General features: G+C 40.2%; 1 protein-coding gene and 1 long non-coding RNA gene across 2 annotated transcripts; one reads left to right on the top strand and one right to left on the bottom strand.

Annotated features, from left to right (window-relative positions):
* The first annotated feature begins 295 nt into the window (after positions 1-295).
* On the top strand, positions 296-5,599 carry LOC309389658. Its single transcript, XR_014174983.1, has 3 exons — positions 296-401; positions 2,921-4,870; positions 5,100-5,599. It is a non-coding gene; the product is annotated as an uncharacterized lncRNA (long non-coding RNA).
* A 132-nt stretch (positions 5,600-5,731) lies between these two features.
* On the bottom strand, positions 5,732-20,970 carry FMO3 (flavin containing dimethylaniline monoxygenase 3). The gene is made up of 8 exons (XM_081948241.1): positions 20,798-20,970; positions 15,438-15,626; positions 13,552-13,714; positions 12,499-12,641; positions 11,706-11,905; positions 6,950-7,308; positions 6,421-6,493; positions 5,732-6,185 (listed from the first exon to the last, which is right to left on the bottom strand). The coding sequence occupies exons 1-8, from the start codon at positions 20,927-20,929 to the stop codon at positions 5,843-5,845; spliced, it is 1,602 nt and encodes a 533-aa protein (XP_081804367.1). The 5' UTR covers positions 20,930-20,970; the 3' UTR covers positions 5,732-5,842.
* Between the last annotated feature and the right edge of the window lie 3,968 nt (positions 20,971-24,938).

The following is a 24,938-nucleotide window of genomic DNA, read 5'->3' as shown; positions in this document are numbered from 1 at the left end:
AGCCAAAAATTTTGGTTGCTAAGCAAGAACATTGTTAAGTGAGTTTCACCACATTTTACAAGTTGGCCACACCACCCAGTCACATGGCCACCAAGCCATCCCACAAAATAGGCCATGCCCACAGAATAAGTAGTAAAAAATTTTGAAACCCACCCCTGCTTTGGAACCATTCTACAGTGATACTTCTACACTTTTGTATGCATTCATCACTGATTATGATGCACACAAGCTTCTCTGTTAACCTAGAGAAGTCTACTGGGGACTTTGTTTATATAGAATGAGCATATCCAGAAAAAAATAAATATCATTGATGAGATGATAATTGTATTATTTATTGTAATTGCTTAAAAAACCATTGAGATTGTTACACAAGATAAAATTAGTTAACTACCCTACATTAGGTATCTGAACAGTGGACGAGTGATCTGGGAAGAGGGGATGTAATCATCACTCCCCTGTCATGGTCAGATCACTCATGTCTCCGGCTGGACTTCCCTGGCGCTACCCCCCACCGCGAGGAGGCGGAACCAACCTGTCCAAGTTGGTACCGCCCCAGGCGCCTGATGGAACCGGATAGGTTCCAGACGGAGCTTGGGCCATTCCCTGTAGCCCTGACCCGCTCTCGCTCTGAGAACCTAGTGGCCGCCTGGAATAGAGCGGCCGCTGGGGTCCTGGACCGAGTTGCGCCTTTGCGGCCTCTCCTGCGGCAACGACCCACCCGGGCTCCTTGGTTTACCGAGGACCTGAGGGTGATGAAGCGCCATAGGAGACGCCTAGAGGGCAGGTGGAGGTCCTCGCGCTCCGAATCTGACCGAACACAGGTAAGAGCCTACTCACGGACTTACCTTGTAGCATTAAGAGTGGCCAAACGTAGACATTGTGCCACTCTTATTGCGTCCGCCGATAACCGCCCTGCCGCCCTGTTTCGGGTGACCCGCTCTCTCTTATCACAGAGGACGCGGGAAGCCCCTTTACAGGGCAGAGCAGAGGAGTTTGGGGAATATCTGCAGGACAAAATTGCTCAGATCCGGAGCGGATGGGCCCCCTTCAGTGGACCAGAGGAGCCGCCAACAGTGAGTCTTGTGAGACCATTCTGGGAGGAGTTTGATTCTGTTGCCCCTGAGGATTTGGACAGGTTGTGTGGACGGCTGCGACCGACCACATGTTTAATGGACCCGTGTCCCTCCTGGTTGGTACTGGCATCCTGGGAAGTGACACAAGGCTGGCTCCTGGGTCTTGTGAACGCTTCATTGGAGGAGGGGTCCTTGCCGGTCGCCTTGAAAGAGGCGGTGGTGAGGCCCCTACTCAAGAAGCCTTCCCTGGACCCGGCAGAGCTAGCTAATTATCGTCCCGTCTCCAACCTTCCCTTTTTAGCGAAGGTTGTAGAGAGTGTGGTGGCACAACAGCTCCCACGTCACCTGGAGGAAACCGACTATCTAGACCCGCGCCAGTCCGGCTTCCGGCCCGGACACAGCACGGAGACGGCCTTGGTCGCGTTGGTTGATGATCTCTGGAGGGCCAGAGATAGGGGTTGTTCCTCTATCCTGGTCCTATTAGATCTGTCAGCGGCTTTTGATACCATCGACCATGGTATCCTATTGCGCCGGCTGGGGGGGATGGGAGTTGGAGGCACCGTTTTGCGGTGGTTCGGCTCCTACCTCTCCGACCGGACGCAATGTGTGTTGGCAGGGGGGCAGAGGCCGACCCTGAGGCCACTCACTTGTGGGGTGCCTCAGGGGTCGGTCCTCTCGCCCCTTCTGTTCAACGCATATGTGAAGCCACTGGGGGAGATCATCCGTGGTTTTGGGGTGGAGTATCATCTGTACGCTGATGATACCCAGCTGTACATTTCCACCCCAGACCACCCCAACGAGGCTGTCGAGGTGATGACCCGGTGTTTGGAAGCCGTCGGGGTCTGGATGGGGGACAACAGACTCAAGCTCAACCCCTCCAAGACTGAGTGGCTGTGGCTACCGGCACCCTGGTTCAGTCAGTTGATTCCATCACTGACCATAGGGGGCAAGCAATTGCCCCCTGTGGAACGGGCGCGTAATTTGGGCGTCCTCCTAGATGCTCGGCTGTCAATGGATGACCATGTGGCAGCCGTGGCAAGGGGGGCGTTCCACCAGGTTCGCCTGGTGCGCCAATTGCGCCCCCTACTGGACCGGGATGCCCTACGCACGGTCACTCATGCACTGGTGATGTCTCGGCTGGACTACTGCAATGCCCTCTACATGGGGCTTCCCTTGGGACTCGAAGACTGCAGCTAGTCCAGAACGCAGCCGCGCGGGCTATTATGGGGAGTACTAGGTACTCCCACGTAACACCGCTCCTGCGCGAGCTGCACTGGCTGCCTGTGGTCTTTCGGGTGCGTTTCAAGGTGTTAATTACCATCTTTAAAGCGCTCCATGGCTCAGGACCTAGTTATTTGCGGGATCGCATCCTACCACACACTTCCCTGCGACCAATTCGCTCTCACAGGGAGGGACTCCTCCGGGTGCCGTCCACTAAGCAATGCCAATGGGCGGCGCCTAGGAGTAGAGCCTTCTCTGTGATGGGCCCAACCCTCTGGAATGACCTCCCCCCCGATATTAGAACCACCACCAACTTCCGCTCCTTCCGACAAAAACTGAAGACTCATCTGTTCCGTTTAGCCGGCTTGGCCCATTCATAGTTTTATTCTACCTCCTGGCAGATATTTTTTAATTGGGTATTTTTTAGGGGTTATTTTAAATATTGTTTTTAAATGCTTTGCTTTATGTACAGTTTTCGTATAGCCTCCTCTTTTAGGTACTGAGTATATAATTATGTTTGTATTTTCGATTTATTTATGTGTTTATCTGACTGTACACCGCCCCGAGTCTCTTTGGGGAGAGGGGGCGGTATAAAAGCCCAAATAAAGTAAAGTAAAGAAAAGTAGAGTTACACATGGTTTTAAAGCTGGATAAAATTCAATTGAAACCACCAACAAAAACTGCAAAAGTTTTGGACTGTAAGGTATAAGGAATGTTGCATGTACAGTAGGAACATACATGTGATCTTATTAGGTAAGTGTTTCCCATGAGAAATATAAGTTAAGACAAAATGGAAGCTGCTGAAAATGTGTATGTGGGATTCTGTTTGTACTACCTTCTTAAGTGTTCTGAAACAATTTGTAGGTGGTGACCAGGAAGAGTCTGAAGGTGGGCTCAAACACATCATTAGTTTGGAGTTGCTATGTTCCTACAAGAGGCCTAAATCCAGCCTCCTATGAATTTTGTTAACTTGTGCCAATTTGCCTTGAGCGTTAGATCAGTAGAGTAGATCAGATTCTTGTGTAAAAGTAGCATGTAATAACGTTTTAGTGCTTTAAAGTGAACTCTTGATCCTGGATGAAATAAATTTAGAGTAGATTATATAGAATGATTACAATGGAATTATGAGTTTAACTATAACTGAAAGTTTGGAATGAAAGAAACATGCTGCTTAATTGCCTATTAAAGAGATAGGAAGTTCTGGGATTGCAGTTCATTAAGGAAATGTTTTTGTATTACAGTTGACTTTGCACTAAAGAAGGATTATGTATAAAACTGTATAGAGGAGAAAATTTATCACCTCATAATTTAGTTGAAACGTCTGGTTGAAGGGATTGGTGTAAATGAAATTACACAGGTTGAATAAAATTGAATTATTTTGTCAGATGCCTGTGAATTAAAACATCATTGAGCATTTAGACATCTTGGTGCTTTATATTCTCATTTTGGGATTCACTTTATAGGATTTCCCCCCATCCCATTGATAAACTGGTAATGGACTTCCAATCCAAGGGATACATATATATACTGTACTTTCCTGTATTCCTGAAGTAAATGAGACTTTCCTCTACTCAGTGGCAGTTTTCCTATTAAAATAATGCTGAGATTTTGCCGATTATATAACCTAAGCTTTTGCAATGTTGGATTATGTAAGCCTCTGACAGGATCTGCTTTAAATATTTGCTGTAATACTTAACAAAAAAAAATGGAACTATGAAAGTTATGAAGAAGTCAAATATTATAGCCAATTTAAATATCTTATGATATAAAAGAGGAAATATGATTATTATGGGTGAGATTAGAATAAATCATATAACACAATGCTTTGACCACATTTCTGCTGTTATATGCAACTCTGCCAATTGCACAGTGCAAACAGCAAACCAGTGGATAATTTGAGCAAACAAAGAAAAAGGTCTTTGGACAGCTTTGGAAAACCACTTTTCTACATTCCTTTGTCCTCACCTCTGAGCTAGAAAAAATGCATACTCCTTTTGTCTTTAAGAATATATTTTTTTCTGTTGAGGCTTGGCCATTTCTATCAACTCAGGGAGAAGCCTAAAAATAGAGTTTTGTCCCTTACAAGATTGTGGTAGTGATTAATACTGAAACAACAAAACCTGGGTTCAGCATCTCTCATTATTTTCTGGACAGTGAAATGGGGGAAAGTTGAGTTGATACCAGTAAAGATAAATTTATATTTCAGATTACTATTAAAGTACTATTACAGCCAGCCTCTCCCGCCACTGCATCCTTCCCTCACTGTCCACACGGAGCCTCTGCCACTGGGGCACCTCCCATTTTGCCCCATGCACACCCCCTCCCCACCAGCTGCAGCCTGGGCCGCGCCTGGTCAGCTGGGTAGCTGGCTGGGAAAGCAGCAAGTGGATGGTTGACTGCGACCGGCCTGGCCACCAACACTTAGTCCGGCAGGGGCAGCAAGGGAAGGATGCAGTGGCGGTGGAGGCTGACCATCCCCCAAGCCAGCTCTCAGAGGAAAGAGACAGAGATGGTGGCTCGGGGCTCTCTTCCCATACCACTCGCTGCCACCGCCCCTGCGGGATGGAGCATTGGAGGCCAGGCCAGTCCCATCCACCTGCCCACTGCTTTCCCTGCCGGCTGCCCAGTTCACCAGGCAGGGGCCGGATTGCAGCCGGTGGGGAGGGGGCGGGGGTAGGCAAGTGCAAATGCTGCTTACCTGTGTGTAGGAAGGAGGAGGCAGTTCTATGGATCCACATGGCAAAGGCAAGGCAGGGCAGGCATCAGAATGGGCTGGTTTGGGGGCGTGGCCAGCCAGTGCAATAGAAATTGCACTGGCAAGAAAAAAAAAAGCAAGAAAAATAGGAAAAAGAAGCAAGAGAAAAATGGCGGCCCCTATGGCACCCCTGGGAAAACTGATCTGGGGGTGTGGCCGGGATGGGTCGCTGCCAGTTCCAGCAACCCAGGCTGCCAAACCACTACTGGTTCAGCTGAACCAGTAGGAGCCCACCTCTGACATGGACCATTTGGCACCGAGGTAGAAGCAGCAGCAGCAGGGAAATCGAGGCTTCTTTGCCAACCTCCCAGTGACAAAACAAAATTTTTTGCCGGTTCGGTGGCCGTGACTAGGTGGGGGGGGGATGTGACTGAGTGGGCATGGGTGTGAGTGACATCAAGTTGTCCACAACCACACAATCACATGCCCCCCCCCCACCTAGCCATGCCCACAAAACTGGTAGTAACAAATTTTGAAACCCATCCCTGATTGCAACTACCTTCAATATCTGAAGTACTGTCACACAGAAGCCTTTTGGTCACTGGCCACAGTTCTCCAGGGCATTTTCAGCTTAGGCTATAGGAGAGGCCAGACATCTGGCTTCTGCACAGGAATCTGCACATGTAATGCTTGGCTGATGATCTCTTAAAATGCTTGTCAAATTTTATGTGGACTCTGTATATGCAGGTGTTCAGCACTCTTGAAATGTTTATTATAAAACCTGAGATTATTTTCTTTCCAATAAAACATAGTTTAGAATCCCATGACATTATCACATTTGACATTGAAGTTACTAATTCAACACTATAAAAATAGCAGCAAGGAGAAATGGAATTACAAGGATTTTGAGCAAAACAGAGAAAGAAAAACACTTCTGAGAGTTGGGTACAATTCGTGTCCTTGTGACCTTCAATGTTCGGTCCCATTGGGTTAGGATGGCATCTCTTGCTCCATCCCACTTCCCTGGCCCAGTGAGACGAAACTGATATGGACTGCAGGGGCCAAAAAAGACTTTCAGTGCCAGCCAGGGATCCATCAAAAAGAGAAGTGGGATGTTGGGCTTGACACCTATGTTGGAGGAGATCTCATCCATATAGACAACATAATCTGTTTGCAGGGTGTCACTCTGGCCAAACCTTAAAAGAAAAAAGAAAGGAGAAAGTGTTTTTTGGCGTTTTGTATTTCAATTTTCTTTTGAATAAAATAAAATAGAATGAAGACAAAGATAATAGTAGATTGTCTCAAAAGCAATTTTAGTATTTTAGTAAATCATCCCAAAAGTTAAAAGGACTTGTAGGACTTGAAGTGATGGTATGAACATTTCTTACATGGGTAGAGATTTAAGAGGTCATATCTGCAATTGATACATACCATTTGAGCTTCTTCCCCATTTTCTCATCTATGTCATCCATCATGGTGGTCTTTGAAGGCAGCTTACATAATCCTGTAGAAGGAAGAAAGAATTGGCTATGATTTCTTACGATAATCATTTTTTCACAGATACAATAAGCATATCCTTCTACATCTCTTTATTCATACATTCTGCACTATTTTAAGTGAAGTGACTTCAGAATATACAACCTGGATTTTCAATATGATTTGAGAAGCGGGATATAGCCAAAGAATTATAAAAAAAAAAGTTTTTAAAAACAATGATATCTGCAGAAAATATTAAATATGGATGATCATTCAGAATATTTTGACCCTGATCTGACAAGATAACTGCAGTTACCAAAGCAGAAATTTAGATTCTGATCATGGATAATTCATATCAGATGTTAAGTTTTACTCTGAATGATTCATGTAAAATTAGGACTAGTAATTGTATTAATTTGAAGACATAAAATGGCACGTAATATGTGAAACGGGGGACATCCTGATGTACAGCATTATCACTAACCCTTAAATACTCTTGTAGCCCAGCGCGCCTGAAGCTCAGCGGTTGGGATAGCTGATCCAAGAGATTGGACTAAACCAATGACTGCCATGGTAGGTTTCTCCAACAAAGGAGGGAGGATACTTTTGTACAGGGTGACTTCATTATTTCTACTCTTTATAATGGATTCATCATCCATGAAAGGGTAGGCAAAGGTGTAGCCTGTAGCAAAGATGATATAATCAAGGCCTTCCAGCACAGTCCCATCTTGAAATATTGCAGAGGTTTCTGTAAATTGCTTCACATTGGGTTTAACCACAACAGTGCCACAGATAATGCGGCTCGGGAGGTCATCATTGAAGACAGGCTCCTTTCGCAGAGTCCTAGGCAGAAAGAGAAGAGAGGGGGACCTTTAAGTTGGCAGATATTACTTTTTTTAAAGGGTCATACTGTATATCTGTATAACATATACTGTATATTATATAGTTGCTGTCTCAGGATATGCCAGGTACAAAAAACAAGGTACAGTATGTGAAGTTTTTGAATTATTTATTTATTGTTAAAGGCTATGCTCAGGAATCTTTTAGACCAGGGCTATCAAAGTCCCGGGCTGGGGGAGGGGGGCGGATGCGTCACACGCTGGCCATGCAAACGCCTGGTTTAGCGAAGGCGCAAAAAGTCACAATATGTCATGTGATGCCGCTGTGACACCGCAAGTTTGACACCCCTGTTTTAGATTAACATAGTGCACCTGGGAAGAACTAGATAAGGGCCAACAGCTTTCAAGGGAAGTTGGACTTCATTCTTTTGTGGCTATATAAGGATTCTAAACTGATGTCTCATTTAACTCATCACCCTGACTCTGCCACTCTCTCTCCTACAGAAAGCGAAATTGCAGAGGGCTCATTCTTTTTTCTGCTTCTTGGAAAGTCTTCATCCTTTCTACTTGAACTGCAGCAACAGAATGCTGATACATGCTCTTTATTAACATTATTGTTCTTTTTTGAACAATTTGATCAAATGCATTTGCTTGCTTTATGATATATGAATTTATAATATACATTTTCAGCCATTTTATTCTTCCACAGTTTTCTTTTTTTAATGTTTAAATTATTTAAATTGCACTGTTCTACCATTTGATATACCTTCAAAATGCACATTTCATTGTTTATTCAGCAGAGCAGATTTGAAAGAAAAATAAGACTTCTACCTGGAATTTCAGCTTAGCTTCAAGAGAAATTGTCCATGTTGATTTTCTTCGCCAGTTGTTACTTTTAAAACTGTGAATGTATTTAGTTAAATACATTCATGAATGATGCTAAGTGTTACCTGGCCCAAAGTGCAAAACCACAGGCTCTGAGGTCTTTTGTAAATATGGTCCTAGGGTGATTCCAAGGGTTGCTACCAAATTACAATTTTAATGCGACAGAGGGAAGGAACTGCCATATATTTGTAACTAATTTAATTTCAGTTTCAATTCCTGTCTTGGCCTCATCATTTTGGGGGTATGATCCTATCACACCATTGAAAGGCCGAGTGTGGCCTTTGGTCCTGAAAAGCTGTACATGTTTGACTTGCCATTGAAGCCACTTAAGCGTAAACAATTTGTAATATGAACAAAAACCAGCTCATGAGAAAAAAAAATCAAAGAATATGTCACATCTTAAAACAGTAATGAGGAATATCTGGGTTGTGGGCCAAATCCAAAGCTCTGTCTTCTCTCCCAAAGTACCACATTTGCCCTTCAGATTCATCAGATCCATATTCGCAACCACTTTCCATCTTATGGTTTGTTCTTAGTTATAAGAATGGACCTTGGGAAATATGCAGTCTCACTTCCTGCTCACTTCAGGATCTATAGCAGGCATGTCCAACATGCAGGCCATGGGCCACATGCAGCCTTGGACACTAATAATGTGGCTTCGCAAGATCATAAATGTTTAACATTATTGTGTGATATATACATTAACTACATTATATATTTTATATGTGGCCAATGCAAGGCAAAAGGTTGGACATCCACATTCTATAGCCGTGATGGAGAACCTATGGCACACATGCCAGAGATGGCATGCAGAGCCCTTTCTGCTGGCACACGTTCCGTTGCCCCAGGTCAGATCTCCGTGGCATTTCTTTCAGGAGCTTCTGTTTCCCTGCAAATGATAAAGCAGGAGCTCATGAAAGAAAAAGATCTTGCCTCTTGACATGCTGCCGGTGTTGTGATGCCTTGCCTCCCGCCGGCCAGCTGGTCTTGGGGTCTCTGCTGTGCATGTGTGCTTGTCTGCATGTGTGGTTGTCCAAGTGTCCACACTTGTGTTTGTCCATGCATGCATGTGTCCACGTGTCCATGCATGTTTGTGTCTATGTGTCCAAGCATGTGCATGTCCACGTGTCCATACATACACACATTCATGTATGTACCACACACTTTTCAGTTTGGGCATGCGCATGCACAGTTTGGGTACTCAGTGTCTAAAAGGTTTGCCATCACTGTTCTATAGCATTCTTTGCAGCTTCTCTTAGAGGAGGGTTTCCCAAATTATAAGCTATACCTCTATTGGGGAAGTGCAGGCATTGTCCTGGAGAGGGGTGTAAAACCTTTTAGTTGTACACTATTACAATATATCCACCTTTCCCAAAGTTGTATTGTTTTCATTGTTCATTTGTATTCATTTTGGTGTTTGGATTTTTAAGGAAAGTGTGTGTGTGTGTGTGTGTGTGTGTGTGTGTGTGTGTGTGTGTGTGTAATGTATGTAGCTATAGATATAGCCAACATCAGGGAAACTGTCCAATGGGATACTGCAGTAGCCTGCAGTCTGGACTAAGCATGTAAGTTGTTGCCAAGTGACACAATCTGGACAAGCAGCAGGAGCATGGGACAACAGGAGCTTAAATGGTAAATACGTATCTGCTTCCCACAAATTGGATTTTCAGGCAAGCAGGTACTAACACAGCTCTGAATGAGCCAATGGGCAGATCAGGCCAACAGATTTATGAGCAAGCCAGTTTACCCCCTGGCTAATGCCTCTCCATGTTAGCCAATGCTGTAACGAAATTAGGCCAGTGGTTTTTTTTAATACACTAGCCCACCCATTTAGCTAATGCTGGTAGATTAGGTCAACTGATCATCCTAACTAGATTGACTTGCATAGTGGTGCTATTCTCTTCCCAAATCATGATCCTTTCTTCTAATACACACTATCTCTTCATTCTCCCCCCTCATCTTGTTTTATAGGATTCAATATATAGTGTTAATTAGGGTTGTATCTGGGAAGACTCCAAACCTTGTGTGCCAAATTTAAACCAGCCCTATATCACAGTTCATGACTGCTGCAAAACAGTCATAGCGCAAAGCTGTACAGCAGTAGGGATTATTATACTGAACAGACTACCACTCCCCAGATAAATGTGAAATTGTGTTAGGTCATTGGGATTGACATAAAAGTTTATGTAACATTTTCTGGATTGAATTTTGGCTTTGAACTGATATGGATGAGAAAATAATAGTTCTTCTGAACTTTGACCATTTTCTTCTAATCTCAGTGTTTGTATAAAGTGAAGTGTGTGTCTTGCACAAATCAAACTCACTTCAGAAGAATATTTAAACTATTTAGCAATTCAGATAGACTATGACTTATTTATAGATTTCTTCTTGCAGTTTATGGTATCTTTCTTGGAAAAGTCAAACTATTGTTATAGTTGTTTTATCTAGAAATAGATTTAGTTAAAAAGTTAATTTTTTTCAGCAGGATAATAGACTAACATTTTAAGGCTTTTTTCAGAGAATATGAAAGAGTACTGTTGCATCCAATGTACACACTTGGCTTTTTTCTTGCCCCATTAGTATCTTTAATTTGGCAAATTTTTATTCTGCTTCAAGGAATGGAACACAACTTGTTCAGTTTTACAAATTCAATCTGTAAGAATATATCTTTATTTACATCAATCCTAACGTTGTTTGAATTATCTAAAATTCTATTACATTTGCTACTTCATATAATTCAAAGCACAAATTTATTTAAAGTTAATTTAATTCAGTGCTATCAAAAAGGAGGATCCTTCTACATCTCTGTAGATATCATGTAGAAAATGATATGAGCACATTGTAGAAATGTTAGTGTGTTATTATTAGCATTGAACAAAATGGTGCCATATGTGGGTGGAACTTTTCTGATTTTAGGTGTAATATAAATGGCTTAGGAAATTAAGTCAAATTTTATGCTCCTCACCCCCACCCCGAAAAAGGGAGAAACGTCTGCAGCAAGAGTGTGCAACCTTTTATGGGCCAAAAGCTGTAGTTGACTTTTAAGTGGCCAAGTTTACACTACCAGAACTAGAGGATAGTAGAAAATTGAATTTGATTTAATTGTATTTACATCAACATAAGAATTAAATTAAATATACTCAATACTGTTACTCTAGTCATACATTTAAACAACGGTCTCCTTTCACTTTACAAGTGACTTATTAATATGCTAAGGCAGCTTCTCCATTCTTGGACCCATCATCATTAGATATATTAAAATAATTTCCATTATTTTCCACCAGCATATCTACTCTGACTTGATTAGGATTTAGCTAAAGCATTTTGTTGTATGAGTTTTGGATTATTATATTAGTTTGCTTATTATAACGTTTTGAACGCTGTATTAAAAATCACTCAATCAAAATATGAATATAAGTCTTCTAAACAAGCAATACATTTGCCTATCAGTGTGGATCTGGCAGAAGGGAATGTGTTTTCACAGGATCTCATTATAAGCTCTTGTTCATACATTACCTATTCACAGGTATCAGGCCATAGTTCTCATGTTTAAACCATCTGTTCATTTTCCTCACATACAGCCAGTCAGAAATGGCTGTTGGGAGGGCGTTTCTGAGGAATGTTTCAAAGCGAGTTACAATCAGCATGTCCCAAGGGTAGCCTTTGTCCCAGACACGACTCATTATCCAGGATCCACTTCTAGAGCTGATGCAAACCTTTAAAAAACAAGGACAGGATACCAAAGTATGAAATCCATGTTCCAGGGCCATGCACGCCACCATCTCAACTCCCTTCCATGTACGAGGCATTTTAAGCATGTTTGGAGGCTTCTTAGACTGTGAGAATCCAGAGTGTACAAACATTTTCTGTTTGTAGAACAATTAGGTTTCATTGTGACTTAATATATTATGTGAACTCAGTCTCCATTGTTGTAACCATCAACTATAGCTTAATATTGGCTGTATACCTCCAGTTAAACTATGGTTTAACACAATGTGAAGTCAACTTAGATCACTATGACAGATTGGTAAAGGTCTTTCAAGGCTTTAGAGCGAAGTGTCCATATTGTACTAATGGAAAATTCTTCCAAGTGGATGTATTAGAAATTGAACTTGAATCCTTCTGCATGTAACTCATCTGGATCCTCCTATTTTTTTCTCATTACACTATGTGCAAATCAGTGTAAACATAGCACATTTTAAGATTTTTTGAAATAGACCCTCTAGGAAATGGCACAGCTTTGGATGGGTTACTCCGAGAACTAGAACAACTAGAACTAGAACGAGGACTATCAGGGTAGAGGCAATACCTGTGAGGCTGTGTGACTGAGCTCAACAGCAATGTCACTCCCAGAGTTGCCTAGGCCAATTACCAGAACTTTCTTCCCCCTAAACTTTTCAGGGCCTTTGTATTCCCGGCTGTGGAAGAAGGCACCCTGAAATTTCTCTAATCCTGTATGAAAAAGTTTGAAAACAAATTATGATTGTAACAATTGGAATCTTCCAGCACATCAAAACAAAACCACTGATGCAATAGAGTGAAAACACATGGAGGTCTGACATGGATGTACATCTTGAGTTTTCCCACTGATACTGTTCATATCATCTCAGCTTCTACTATTGCTGTTTCCTAGAGTAATTGGTCTGTATGCCCCGCTGCCCTTAAAAATGAAGCTTACTGTTAATTAATGGGATTTTCTTTACAGCTTTGGAAAGAAGGATTTTAAACAGGATAGCAGCATAAGAGAAAATGGTTTTAAAATTCTTTCTCATCTGCCATAATTCTAGTCCACTTCCCCACTGCTAGCAACTACTGTTAAAAGTAAAACTGATGTATTAATGTTGTCATGCATTTAACTTTAGGCTCAATTTTGTTTTGAAATAACTACAAGGAAGAAGATACAATGTATTTTACCTGCATCAAGAAAAAGCATGAGAACCTCTTGTATCACTCATAACAATTCACAAAGTGTGTTTTATCATTTGTGGTTTATCAAAGGTTGGTTCTGTTTAGTCATTATGAAAAATATAAAACTCTCCATGTTAAGAGTGGAAGAGTGGGACCTCTTTTAAGCTGTGCTGATTCGGTCACAGACAAGCATGTTTACCATAATATAGATGTTTGCCCAGCAAATACCTTACATCTATTATTGTATGTGAATTGGGTTTCATATGAGCCCAAAACCTGATATACAGGATCGGGGGTAGTGTGAAAACTAACACGTATATGTACAAGATTAAAGGGGGTAGGGCTGCTCCCTCCAGTCCAGTCAGATAATAACTTCCATTGATTTTAATAAATCCTAAGTAGGACATATCTTCTTGCTGTTTTTCCATGTCTATTTAATATATTTGTCACTTACCAGGGAAGCTATCAACTGGAATACTTGGATACACATGATGTCCTGAGCAAACCATGACAGCATCAAAAGTAGTTGATTCCAGCTTGCCATCCTTCTGTGTCTCAACATCCCATTGGCCAGAGACACGGAAATCTGAGTGCTTCTTAATATTGGTCACATGTGTCTTTGAAGAAACATTCAAGGACATATTTATTTATTTATTTATATAATTTATATGGTTGCCTATCTCACAACTGTGGGTCTGGGCTGCTGCATACAAACAAAGGTTGTGTTTTAACAACATTACAATAACTGATGATGCCCAAATATATCATACATTATCTTCCAGTTATAAAAATCACATTAACAACAAGTTGGCTGAACTTCCTGGCCCTAATGACTGGGGAGTTAGTATGATTCAAGATCCAAAGCAAGTCTATATAAATGACTACTGATAACATCTCATTGGTGTGAATGGATACATCATGTATGAGATATACGTATGTACATAGATATTATACATGGGTATATATCTATAATTCTTCTCAGTGGAATTAAAAAATTGACAAAAGGACCATGTAATCCAATCCTATACAAGTTTACTTGTGTAATAAAACTTATCCCTAATATTTACCTGTGTGATTGCTAAGAATTGAAAGTGACTTGATCAATCAATCAATCAATCCCCAATGAAAGAATTTAGGATTGCAACCTATAATATCTATGTCTTAATTTGTGCAGTATGCTAAGTCAATCGTTGACAATGCAGCACTTGGTAATGCTAAAGGGCCCATGATGCTTCAGATTATGTATACATATCTCCAAATTATTCTTAAATTTTATTTTAAATGGCAAAATTATTGTAAGATTGCTAACCCTTGCAAGATATCTGTTGAAAACAGTAAGGAATTGTGAGATCTTAGGGATGATATTTCAGACAAGTTCTTTAAAAACAAAATGGGAGCAAAGCTGTATCGAAATAGTGCTTAGTATCTGAAAAGCTTGCCAATTCTGCATAAAGCCATAATAGTGGAAACACCCTGATTTATGTAGCTCAATATATAATCAGCCCCTAAAAGGAACCCAGTTTAAACAAACTATATTAGGAACATAGATCTCCCCTCCATAATTCATTCTCAGCCTGAATTCAACATTTATAGTCAGAGAGAAAAATAAGCTCTCTTTCAGACCTTCTCTTGTGAAAATTAGAATAATGTTCAAGTCAGGAATTCAGCACATTAGGCTTATGCAAAAAGTTAAATCAGTGCCAGTTATTAATTATATTTATTCTTTACAAATTCAACTGAAAGAATCTTGGGAATTATAAATTTTCACCAAACCAAAGAAAAGGCAATGCCAGGGATATAGGCAGAAGAAATGCAAGGTATTATTGTTATGCTGGGTTAAACAAGAACTGAGTCAACAGCAGTCATTTTTGTTTGCTCTTCTAATCCTATCACCCTGCCTTACTCACAGAATTTAATGAGAACCCTAGAATGCTTTCCCCCCTTCATTTGTTATCCTCCCATTATTTCTCCCTTCTTCCATCAATTTTCCATCCAGAAGTCTCTCAAAACGTAGCTTTGTCCCAGGGAACTGGTGAGATCTTGAGATATCTCCATTGCTAATCAAAGCTTTTGTGTGCATGGTTTAGGTTTTTGCAACTTTTTAATATGACTGTGTATGACATGTATATTGTTTTATACTGTTTTTGCTCTGCACTGTTCAGAATCACTTCCTGGCCATATAAATTTGATGAATAAATAAAAAAACATAGTTTGACTGCTATCCAGGAGTCATAAGAAGCAACACAGATCAGTATTTTTGGGATCCACAAACTAAATGTGAACCAGCAATGAAAGACAATTGTTAAAAATCCCTTCTCAATCAGCTTACCTTTGACTTACCTTAAACTGTATGTATTTAAGAAGATCAAAATGCTTGGCATATAGTTCAATATATTCCTGAAGTTTGGAGTTGTGCATAAAGTTAGGAAAATTCTCTGGGAAAGGGAAGTCCATGTAGCACATCATTTCTTTGCATGAGTTGGTAAACACAGATCTGTAAATGCTGGCTCTGCCTTCCTCTGGTGACTCCTGGCAGAGAAAGGAAAGCAAAGATGAATGGTATTTGAAATTTCTTCAAAGAAACAGAGCTGCAGAAAGTGGAAATATTTTCAGTTAACTTGAAATTTGAGGTGCTAGATTCTCTGCTCTGTTTGTTGTACAAACAAAAAGGGGCAGATAAGAATGGTATTTTCCATTGAGAGAAGTGATAGATCATTTTGAACTTGTCCATAAAATCTAGGCTTGTTATCCTAATTTTATTTGCATGGAACAACATGGCAAGGAAAAAGTTCTTAGATCAGCCATAGGGACACCCAAACAAAAGGTGTGCCAGAAGTAATCAAAATAGCTGACTGACACAAATAAAATACATTATTCATAAAGCAAGCAATACTCATAAAACAAGATATTTATTTCTATCAAAAAGGACAGAACTTAGAGCCATTGTAAACAATACTGTAGATAATTAGCATGGAAAGCCCCAAGGGGAGCAGTCTTTCATCGTTGCAGCTTAAACATGGTATGTATGTGCCAGTAGCCAAATAAACATGGAAATTAGAATGTCAATTGGATTGGGAAGATACATCCAATATGCATAGAGAAATATGCAATACTGGTTACCCAGATTGGATCTTGCAACATTAGTCTTCATTATTTGCCTTCATTCGTGAGCGATATGAGCAGCTAGTGCTTCAAACAGTTCGACTTTGGGAATCCTTCACAGCACATGAGGTGTCCATTTATGCATAGAATAGCCCAAAGCACACAATCTGGTGAGAGAGTAGTTTCCTGAGGATGGGCTCAAGCACGAGTCTGAAAATTCTGAAGACTAAACCTCTGGTCCTGGTGACTGACCGAGCCTGGTTCCTACAACAGTAGTTACTGTTTGTCTCATCCTTGTGATTGCCATTAGTGCTGGCTCCATCGCCCTCCCCCAAGAGCCTAGTGCAGTGTTTCCCAACCTTAGCAACTTTTAAGATACCTGACTTCAACTCCCAGAAGGACATGGCTGGCTGAGAATTCTGGGAATTGAAGTCCATTCATCTGAATTCTACAATTGAGAAATGTTAGTCTTACCAAGACAAGACTAGGAGATGCAAGGCATTTTTCATTCCATGAAGGACAAGGCTATGGATTATACAATCACCAGAAGGGCAAGTAATTGGATTTGTTAGAAGAAAGCCATTTGTGGCAGTTGCCAAGAAAGAAGAAAGAAGTGTGGCAGTTTCCTTTTACAGATTCTGTTTAATCTACTAACCCTCTTTTGTTTAAGAAAACTCTTTGTGAGGCTGGGAAATACTTACCTACACTTGCCTCAGGCAAGTTCGCAAGAGTACAAATTGTTCTTAAATAGGGATGGGGATTATACTTGCAATTCTATCAAAAACATTTTTAAATGTCAGAAGAGGGATCAGCAGCCAGTGACATGTGAGCCAGCTAACTGCTATAGAATGTCAAAATTCAAAGTTTAGAGTACAGTTTATTTCCAAAGGGAAATATATCTATTTCTGAGCATTGGTTGGGTAAGGAATCTAAAGAATATTTTGTGGGGTGGCAGCCAAGATTTTTTTTCATCAATACTTCCTTCCTAAGGAAGGAAGGAAGGAAATGACTGCCTTTGTGCCACAGGCAGGACTAGAACTCACAGTCTCTTGGTTTCTAGCCTGGTGCCTTAAACACTATACCATTTCCCATGTAAGGAATTGTACTTTGGGGACTGCTCTAATTTATGGGAACTTTCCTGATTGGTCCACTTGCCTCAGTGCTAGCCTTCAACCACTTCTTGAGGACAGGAATGTACAACATTGTGCTCTAACCATCCTTCGCCCACTGAGAAGGCAATCTCCACTCATCTTTTTCTGCACTACATGAAAGTGTTTTCTGAGTTGTAATGCCTCAAGTGGTAGAGTCCAGATCCACTGCTGCCTTTCATTTCACAATAGGCAAAAACTTCCAATCCTGTCAGTTATTGTGTTCTAAAAGCAAGAATGCTGGTCACCTACTATCTCCACGAATATTTCTTTTAAAAGTGTACAGATAAAACAATAAAAAGATGCAGGCGGCGGGGAGGCAAGATGATAGCCACAACTGAAGCTGTGCCTATTTTTCATGCATATTGCAGACTTGAGAACAAGAAGTAGGAATGTTAAGGGGGAGAATAGTAAAACTCCTGCAATAGATTTCCATAGAAACAAATCTAAGCTTTTCCAGAGCCAACTTAAACAGATAGATCTTTTTTCTTTCCTTTTTAAATCCTGAGTCAGATTGACAAGATTTCTGCCACTTCCCCTTTGTAGCCTGAGTGGCAGGAAAAACAATAACACTGGTGTTTTTGTCTTTTTCTTTTGCTGCTCCAGGAGGTATTAAAAAAACAGGGAAATCTACAATCAGAAGCTGTGGAAAATACAATCAAGACAGAACATCAGTCCAAAGGAGGAATCAGATGAAATCTGGACATGAACTTCTTAAACCTTGATTTCCAGCTGCTTTACTCTTAGGAGTCCAGCAGTTTAAGGCTACAGCCTTCACAAGGACCTTGCTGCTTTCAAAGCAGTCCAAAAGATTAAGGTGGCCAGTACTCAGTCAAGCAGCACTTCATGTTATTCAACAAGTTTGCACGGATTAATATTCTGCAGATGGTTATGAAAGGTTGCATAACCAAAACAAAACACCATAGCTTATTCCCAGGCAACAAAAAGAAGACAGATGTCAAAGTCCTATCAAATAACACTTATTAACTTGAATACTTATTTTCTGGATTAACTATTGCACTATCATTTGGAAACATGCATGTAATGTAAGTATATATAACAGCAATTACAAGCTACTATTTGTAGTAATACTAGTTTCTTGAAAAATATTTATCTGGACTATTTGTAACTTGGTTTAATCTTCCACCCTGGGAATTGTTACTCACACATTTGCAGTATAAAATATACAACCAAACAAGTAAGTGGAAGCAAATAAAGTGAAACATGAAGATTCAGATACCCAATTATTTTAAAACAGATCTTAAAAATTTAGCTCTAACATTTAATGCTTTTGCAAATTGGAAATGGAAACTGTTCACATTGATTACAATAACAAATTTTGAGTTAAGCTTGACCCCTGGGGATTTCCTACACCTTTCTTGATGAAATATGGAAGCAGTTGTCCACTTTTTACTCTAGTCTACAACAAGAGCCATTAAAGATTTCCCAGTTAAGCCAAGTCCCTTATGCGTTTTTTTAACTAGAGCCAGAGGGAGAGCTAGCTGGATGACAGGTGGGAGGTGGGAAGGGGATAGGAGATAAAAGCCTGATGGACCCAATGAACAGAGTAAATGCAGCTCTGGGTTGAACTGTGTAGTCCTTGGTGTTCTCTGAATTGTTTGCTTACAGACATAAGCAGTCCTGAAGTTACCTAATCAGGTAATGAAACATATGAAAGTGAACAACCAAGCAGAAACAGCACCGAGAACTTCACAAAGTCTGATGGAGCTGTTGAAAGTGGAAATCATTTTTGTTTCTGCTCTTGCTGAATCCTAGAACAAGACATTTATGGCTCACCTAATGGAACCAAGATTTATGAATACTTTCACTTAATCAGCTGAAATTATTCACACTATAAACCATACAATCAAAACTATCAATCCATCAGCCAGTCAACTAATTTTAAGAGCCAACTCAAGAGAAATAAACTATGTGAAATATCACTCCTTTCCCATTTTCAAAGGGTGCTTTAGTATCACATACAATTGTATTCCATTTGGAGAGGAACTTGATGAAAGGTATTTTGAGTCAGCCCAATGTGCTTTCACTGCAATTTGTAATTAGGTTTATTAAAAATAAAAATGACCTATTTGGTAAATAAGGAGGAGGGAAGGGTAGGTGAATAGGTAGGTAGGTAGCAGGCAGTAATCTCATGGGCTAGCATTTCAAATCATACCCTCAAGTCTCTAATTGCAATATCTTACATATTGGAGTAGCGGGTATTTTGCATCATCATCCTTTGATGACACTACCTCGTATTTGACTATGAATTTTTAGGTACTGACCACCCTCATCCCATCTCTCTTTCTTTCAGATTCCAGGACTGACCAAGTCATCTATCTATCTATCTATCTATTCTCAACTTCCATATATTCAAGCTGTAAATCCGAAGAGGAACTGTGCCCATTTTTTCTTGAATTCTATTATAGCTCTGTGTGATCTGAGACTTGCTCAATATAAAGAGTAAAAAGATGGAGTAAAGAGATACAGCAATATGAATGACACCTACACTCTATCCCAGTTTCCTGGCCTTGGCAACCTGAAGATATGCAGACTTCAACTCCCAGAATTCCCCAGGCAGAAAGGCTGGTGCACTCTGGGATTTGAAGTCTATGCATCTTCAAACTGCCATGGTTGAAAAACACTGCTCTACCTACCTGCATTTTTTGGAATATAAGACACACCTTTTTCCCTCAAAAAGAGGCTGAAAATCTGGGTGTGTCTTATGCACTGAATACAGCATTTTCTGCCTCCCGAAACCCCACCCTCTTCACCAAAATGACCGTGCAGAGCCTGTAGGAGGCTTTCAGAATGCTCCTGGGGGCTGGGGAGGGCAGAAATGAGTGAAAAACAGGCTGCTTTTTGCTCAATTGTGCCCCCCAGCCCCCAGGAGCACTATATAAGCCTCCTAAAGGCTATGCATGCAATTTTTGTGATTAAAAATGGGCCTGTTTTCATGAAAAATGGACCATTTTTTGCTCGTTTTTGCTCCCCCCCCCCGGAGCACTCTATAAGCCTCCTAAAGGATGCCTTTTGGGGGGAGGGAGTTTTTATGAAAAATGGTCCGTTTTTGGGAGGTCTGCAGAGTGCAAAAACTTTTTTAATTTTTTTTTGCCTGTTTATAACTTTGGTGAGTCTTATACTCCGGTGCATCTTATACTCCAAAAAATACGGTATTTAAAATATACGATGAACTGAATAAAATTCCAGTCAGTACTTTTGCATAAACTCCAACACAAGTTTCTGTAAGTGTTTCACCACCCACTATAAACATCTCTAATATCCCTCCAAATCCAAGATATCTTGAGATAAGATCTAAAAAGATATCAAATATTTTGCCAATCAAAGAAATAGACAAGGGATGCACTTGGTATAAGAAGAACTCCAGCATACCTAAGCAGGTTTCAAGCTCAGTACATTTGTCACACAAGTAGGATATTTGAATCTCACCATGAAGCGCCACAATCCACCAATGCTCTCACTCCTCTCAAAGCATGTTGGTTCCAGTCCCTCATCCAGGCAGCATTTGATGGATGCAAGGCCACTCACTCCTGCTCCAATAATTGCTACACGGCATACCATGGTTACCTAGTGGGAAAGGAATTGTTCAAACCAACCTTATTCTTACATTATGAGCCGTAATGGCACAGTGGTTAGAATGCAATATTGCAAGCTACCTCACTGTTCATTGCTAGGAGTTCAGTTCTGACCAGCACAAGGTTGACTCAGCCTTCCATCTTTCTGAGGTTGGTAAAATTAGGACCCAGATTGCTGGGGGCAATATGCTAACCCTGTAAACTGCTTAGCACTGTAAAGCACTGTGAAGCAATAGATAAGTCAAAGTGCTATTTCTATTAAAAAATGAAAATGGTACAACAAAATCACAGCAACCAAACACTGATTACAGTTAGATATGCACTGTTGACCCTTTATTTCTCCGCAGTGATGCCAGTTTACCCCTTGTGAGTCATTTACCTTAGCCTCTAAGTTCTAGGCAAATATTTTAAAGGATCAATAACTTTTTAGGAACTTCATAATTCAAATAGATACACCTGGATTTTTCAGGTGGAAAATGCCTCTGCAAAGAAGAATCTTTCCCAAAAAGATTTTTGGCATTGTCCGGAAGCTTAGAGCTTGCATGGACATCCCTTCCTATACTTTTCCGTTTCAGGAATGCTGTTCTAAGGAATACAGAACAAGAATCAGAGACAGAAATATTGGTATAGTTTTTCACCCTTTCCCTTCCAGCTCTTGACCTGTTATTCTTATATTTACACTCCCTCGGCACACAACACACACACCTCACCTTACTTCTTTGGCTGTTACCCTTCGTGTTCTGTCAGCTTCTTTACAGCACACAAGTGACCCCGGCAAGAAAAGCCAAATGTATTTCCCTGCTGGTTTTGGAGACTGGCTCTGAAAGATAGGAGGAGTTCCCTTAGAGCAAGATTACATAATTTGTGAGTTGATTGCGGTTCTCAAATGTTGGCAGCCTTTAGGGAAAGTGCAATGCACTACACAACAGGAAAATGAACAGTTCTTTAAAGAAGAATGGGAACTACCTGACTCCTCAGGTGTCTGTTGTTGATAGTTGACTTTTAACTTGCCTCTAAATGATTAGAGTTAGGAATGAGTCATAGACTGGTCAAGTTTGTTAGGAAATGGCTACTAACTAGGCTAGGACAGTTAAATGTCATAAAATGAAAAGCAGTCAAATTAGTTTAGATCATCTGATATACTGCTGTTCAGTTGATAATGACTGAAACTCATAAAGAGGTTGTGAGTTGTGATCACCATATGATAAAAACATTAAGTTAGTGGTTGTTACCAAATATATATATATATATCCCATGCTAGGAATCATTAGGAAAGCTTCCAAAGTTGGCACATTTTAAATACTGCAAACCATTTTGATCACTGCACCTCCAGAAGCCTACTGTACAGCTAGTGACATTTCAGAAAATGGCACTTAATATTATTGAAAACCAAGAGCAAATTTTAGTTAGAAAAGGATATGCTGTTTGCATCCATTTAAGTTTTTAAAAGTAGGAAAAGGAAAACAAGCCTCAAAAAGGAAATGCATCTTTCCAATCTAGGATCACAAGAGCAAACTAAATGAAAAAGTCAGGTAGAACATTTTTAAAAACGCAGGGCTAAATTATGGAATCTGCTAGAAGAACATAAAAGGATGGCCAACTTAGAATGCTTTAAATGTGAATTAGAAAAAGAAGAAGCTGTGCAAGCATATACAGTGCTACCTCAGGGTCAATTGGTATAGCTCTGACTACAAGCTGTGGCAGAAATAAAGATTGGCTTCAGTTCAGCAGAATGGCAGCATAAGTAAGGTTTGATACCGTAAAGTTCTTGAATGCCTGACCTCTTGAATCCACTGTCTGCATTTCAAGTTATTTAAATGTAAGTACTCTGAGAAGCCACTGTCTATCCACTGTCTATATTTCAAGTTATTTAAGTGTAAGTACTCTGAGAAAAACTATAATGAAAGAAACTGCTAAATGGCAGATTTTTATTTCCACTCAGCAAACAGGTGGTGGTTCCATTGCAACTAGAATTTAAGGCAGCATTATATAGTTATTAGCCAAGATGCAGAGAAAGGGACAAAGGTAACGAAGGGGTACAGAATGCAACATGTTTGAACAGGTTGCATGATAAGCAACTTGCTTCAGCAATTTGAACAATGATGCAAATTTGAGAAAATGGGAATCTCTTGTGACAATCTGGATGAAAGAAAATGCAAGGCAAATTTTTAAAGAAAACCCCTGTAACTACCAGTAATTCCCCTTGAGAAGTCTTTCTTGGCAGAGAAGAGGGCCATTTGAACTGCAGCCACTCAACATTTTTATTTTCCAACTTAGTTAAAACCCAAAGTAATTCTGGAAAGTGGCCTTTGCTTTTGTGGCATGCCAGCATCCTTCAGAACTGCATTTAAAATCAAAATCAAAATTGAAAGACAATTGCAAAGCAGAGAGAAGCAAGAAACTAGGGAGCATCAAGGGACATTTCAGTGGGAACTTTGGACACCATGCTGGGATCCCATCTTAAAAGCTACAAGTGCTGCAGTCACCACTACTTATTTCTTTCATCTACAAGTCTCTAGTACTTCCCTCAGTATAAGGGAGGTGACTTGTATCAGCATGTACCCGAGAGGTTTTGACAGAGCTTACGTCTGCTGAATCCCATAACTTCTACTATAATTGACGCAAATACCATCAGGACAACTGTCCAGAGTTTCTATTGCTCCATTCTCTGCTAGAAAAGATAAGAGAAAGGAAAATAGCTTTAGCTGCCCAGTGGTGACAAAGATGTGGAACTGCAATGGTAGAAGCAATATATATGAAAGTGCCCAAAAACTTGAAGGAGTGAATGAAGTCAGAAAAATTAGTGAACTAAGTAGAGAAACGAGCACAGAATAACTTCTGGAGAAGAGTTTCTTGTGACAGAAGATGAGGGGGAAAGCATTACACAGCCTACATGAAATAACAGGTATTACTTGGAATCAATTCTGTGAAAGCATGCAAAATAAAGCACAAAAGTTAATAATAAATGGTGATACTTTTACACAGCTCCTGTCCACTTGCACAGGAGAGCCTCTGCAATATCTGTACTACTTCAATGAAGCTGAAATAATGCTTAATGCATCGTATTTCCCAACCTTATAAGGAAAGAAAACATACTGTTCCAGAAATCCAAGAACATTGTGCAATACCCCAAATTCTTCCTATTTAGTGGAGAGTGGTTGTTTTTCTTTTCTTTTGTTATATCCCGTTCTGGTTTTTCATATCCCTTGCAAGGATCTATAAATGCAAAGGGGTGTATAATTGCTGTCATGTATAGAAGAAAGTCAAAAGAATTATAAATCCTCCTGAGTTCTGATCAGCTGTTGGTCCAATCCATGTTATCTTGTGACAGAAGAAGATACAAAGACAGAACTTCTTTTTAAAGTTCAGAACAACTATTTTTAAAAAAAAACTTCCAGCATTACTTGGTCATTTTTTGTGCATTACAGTGCACTGATAAGGAACATTTGCAAGGAATAAAGATATAAGAAGTATGAATACAAATGTGTAAAATGTTATCTCCTTCTCTGCACTAAGTGTATGTGTGCAGTTCCAAAAGCAATTATCACAAAATTCTAGTGATCGAAGCAAAACCAGCCCCTTTTCATTGAATATGTACAGCAATTCTCATAAGGATAACATGTCTTTCAGTAGTCACCTTTGAAGATTCTCAATATTCACTTAGGATCCACATTCTAAAAATGCCTATTGTGGGAAAAATAGGAGGAAGGAGTATTAAATATCTCTGCCATTTTGAGATATTAAAAAAAAAGTGGGATATAATTTTCTTAAAGTATGAAAATACTAAAATGTTATAAATGCAATTGGAAAATGTCCTTCTGTTTCAGGGTTCAGCCTAAATAATTGTATGATCTTTCTCTTGGCAAATTTCTGTAATGATTGGCAAGCACAATTTCCGGAAGAAACCAGATGGTGAGGAAACCAGATGCATGCCATATGGCAAAGAATGGAGCAAAGACCCTTCTTTCACAGAGTCTTCTGATGGATTTTTATCT

The sequence above is a fragment of the Natrix helvetica genome (genome assembly GCF_964273705.1).
Source record: "Natrix helvetica genome assembly, chromosome: 3".
Lineage (NCBI taxonomy): Eukaryota > Metazoa > Chordata > Lepidosauria > Squamata > Natricidae > Natrix > Natrix helvetica.
This window is presented reverse-complemented; position numbering and strand designations above follow the sequence as displayed.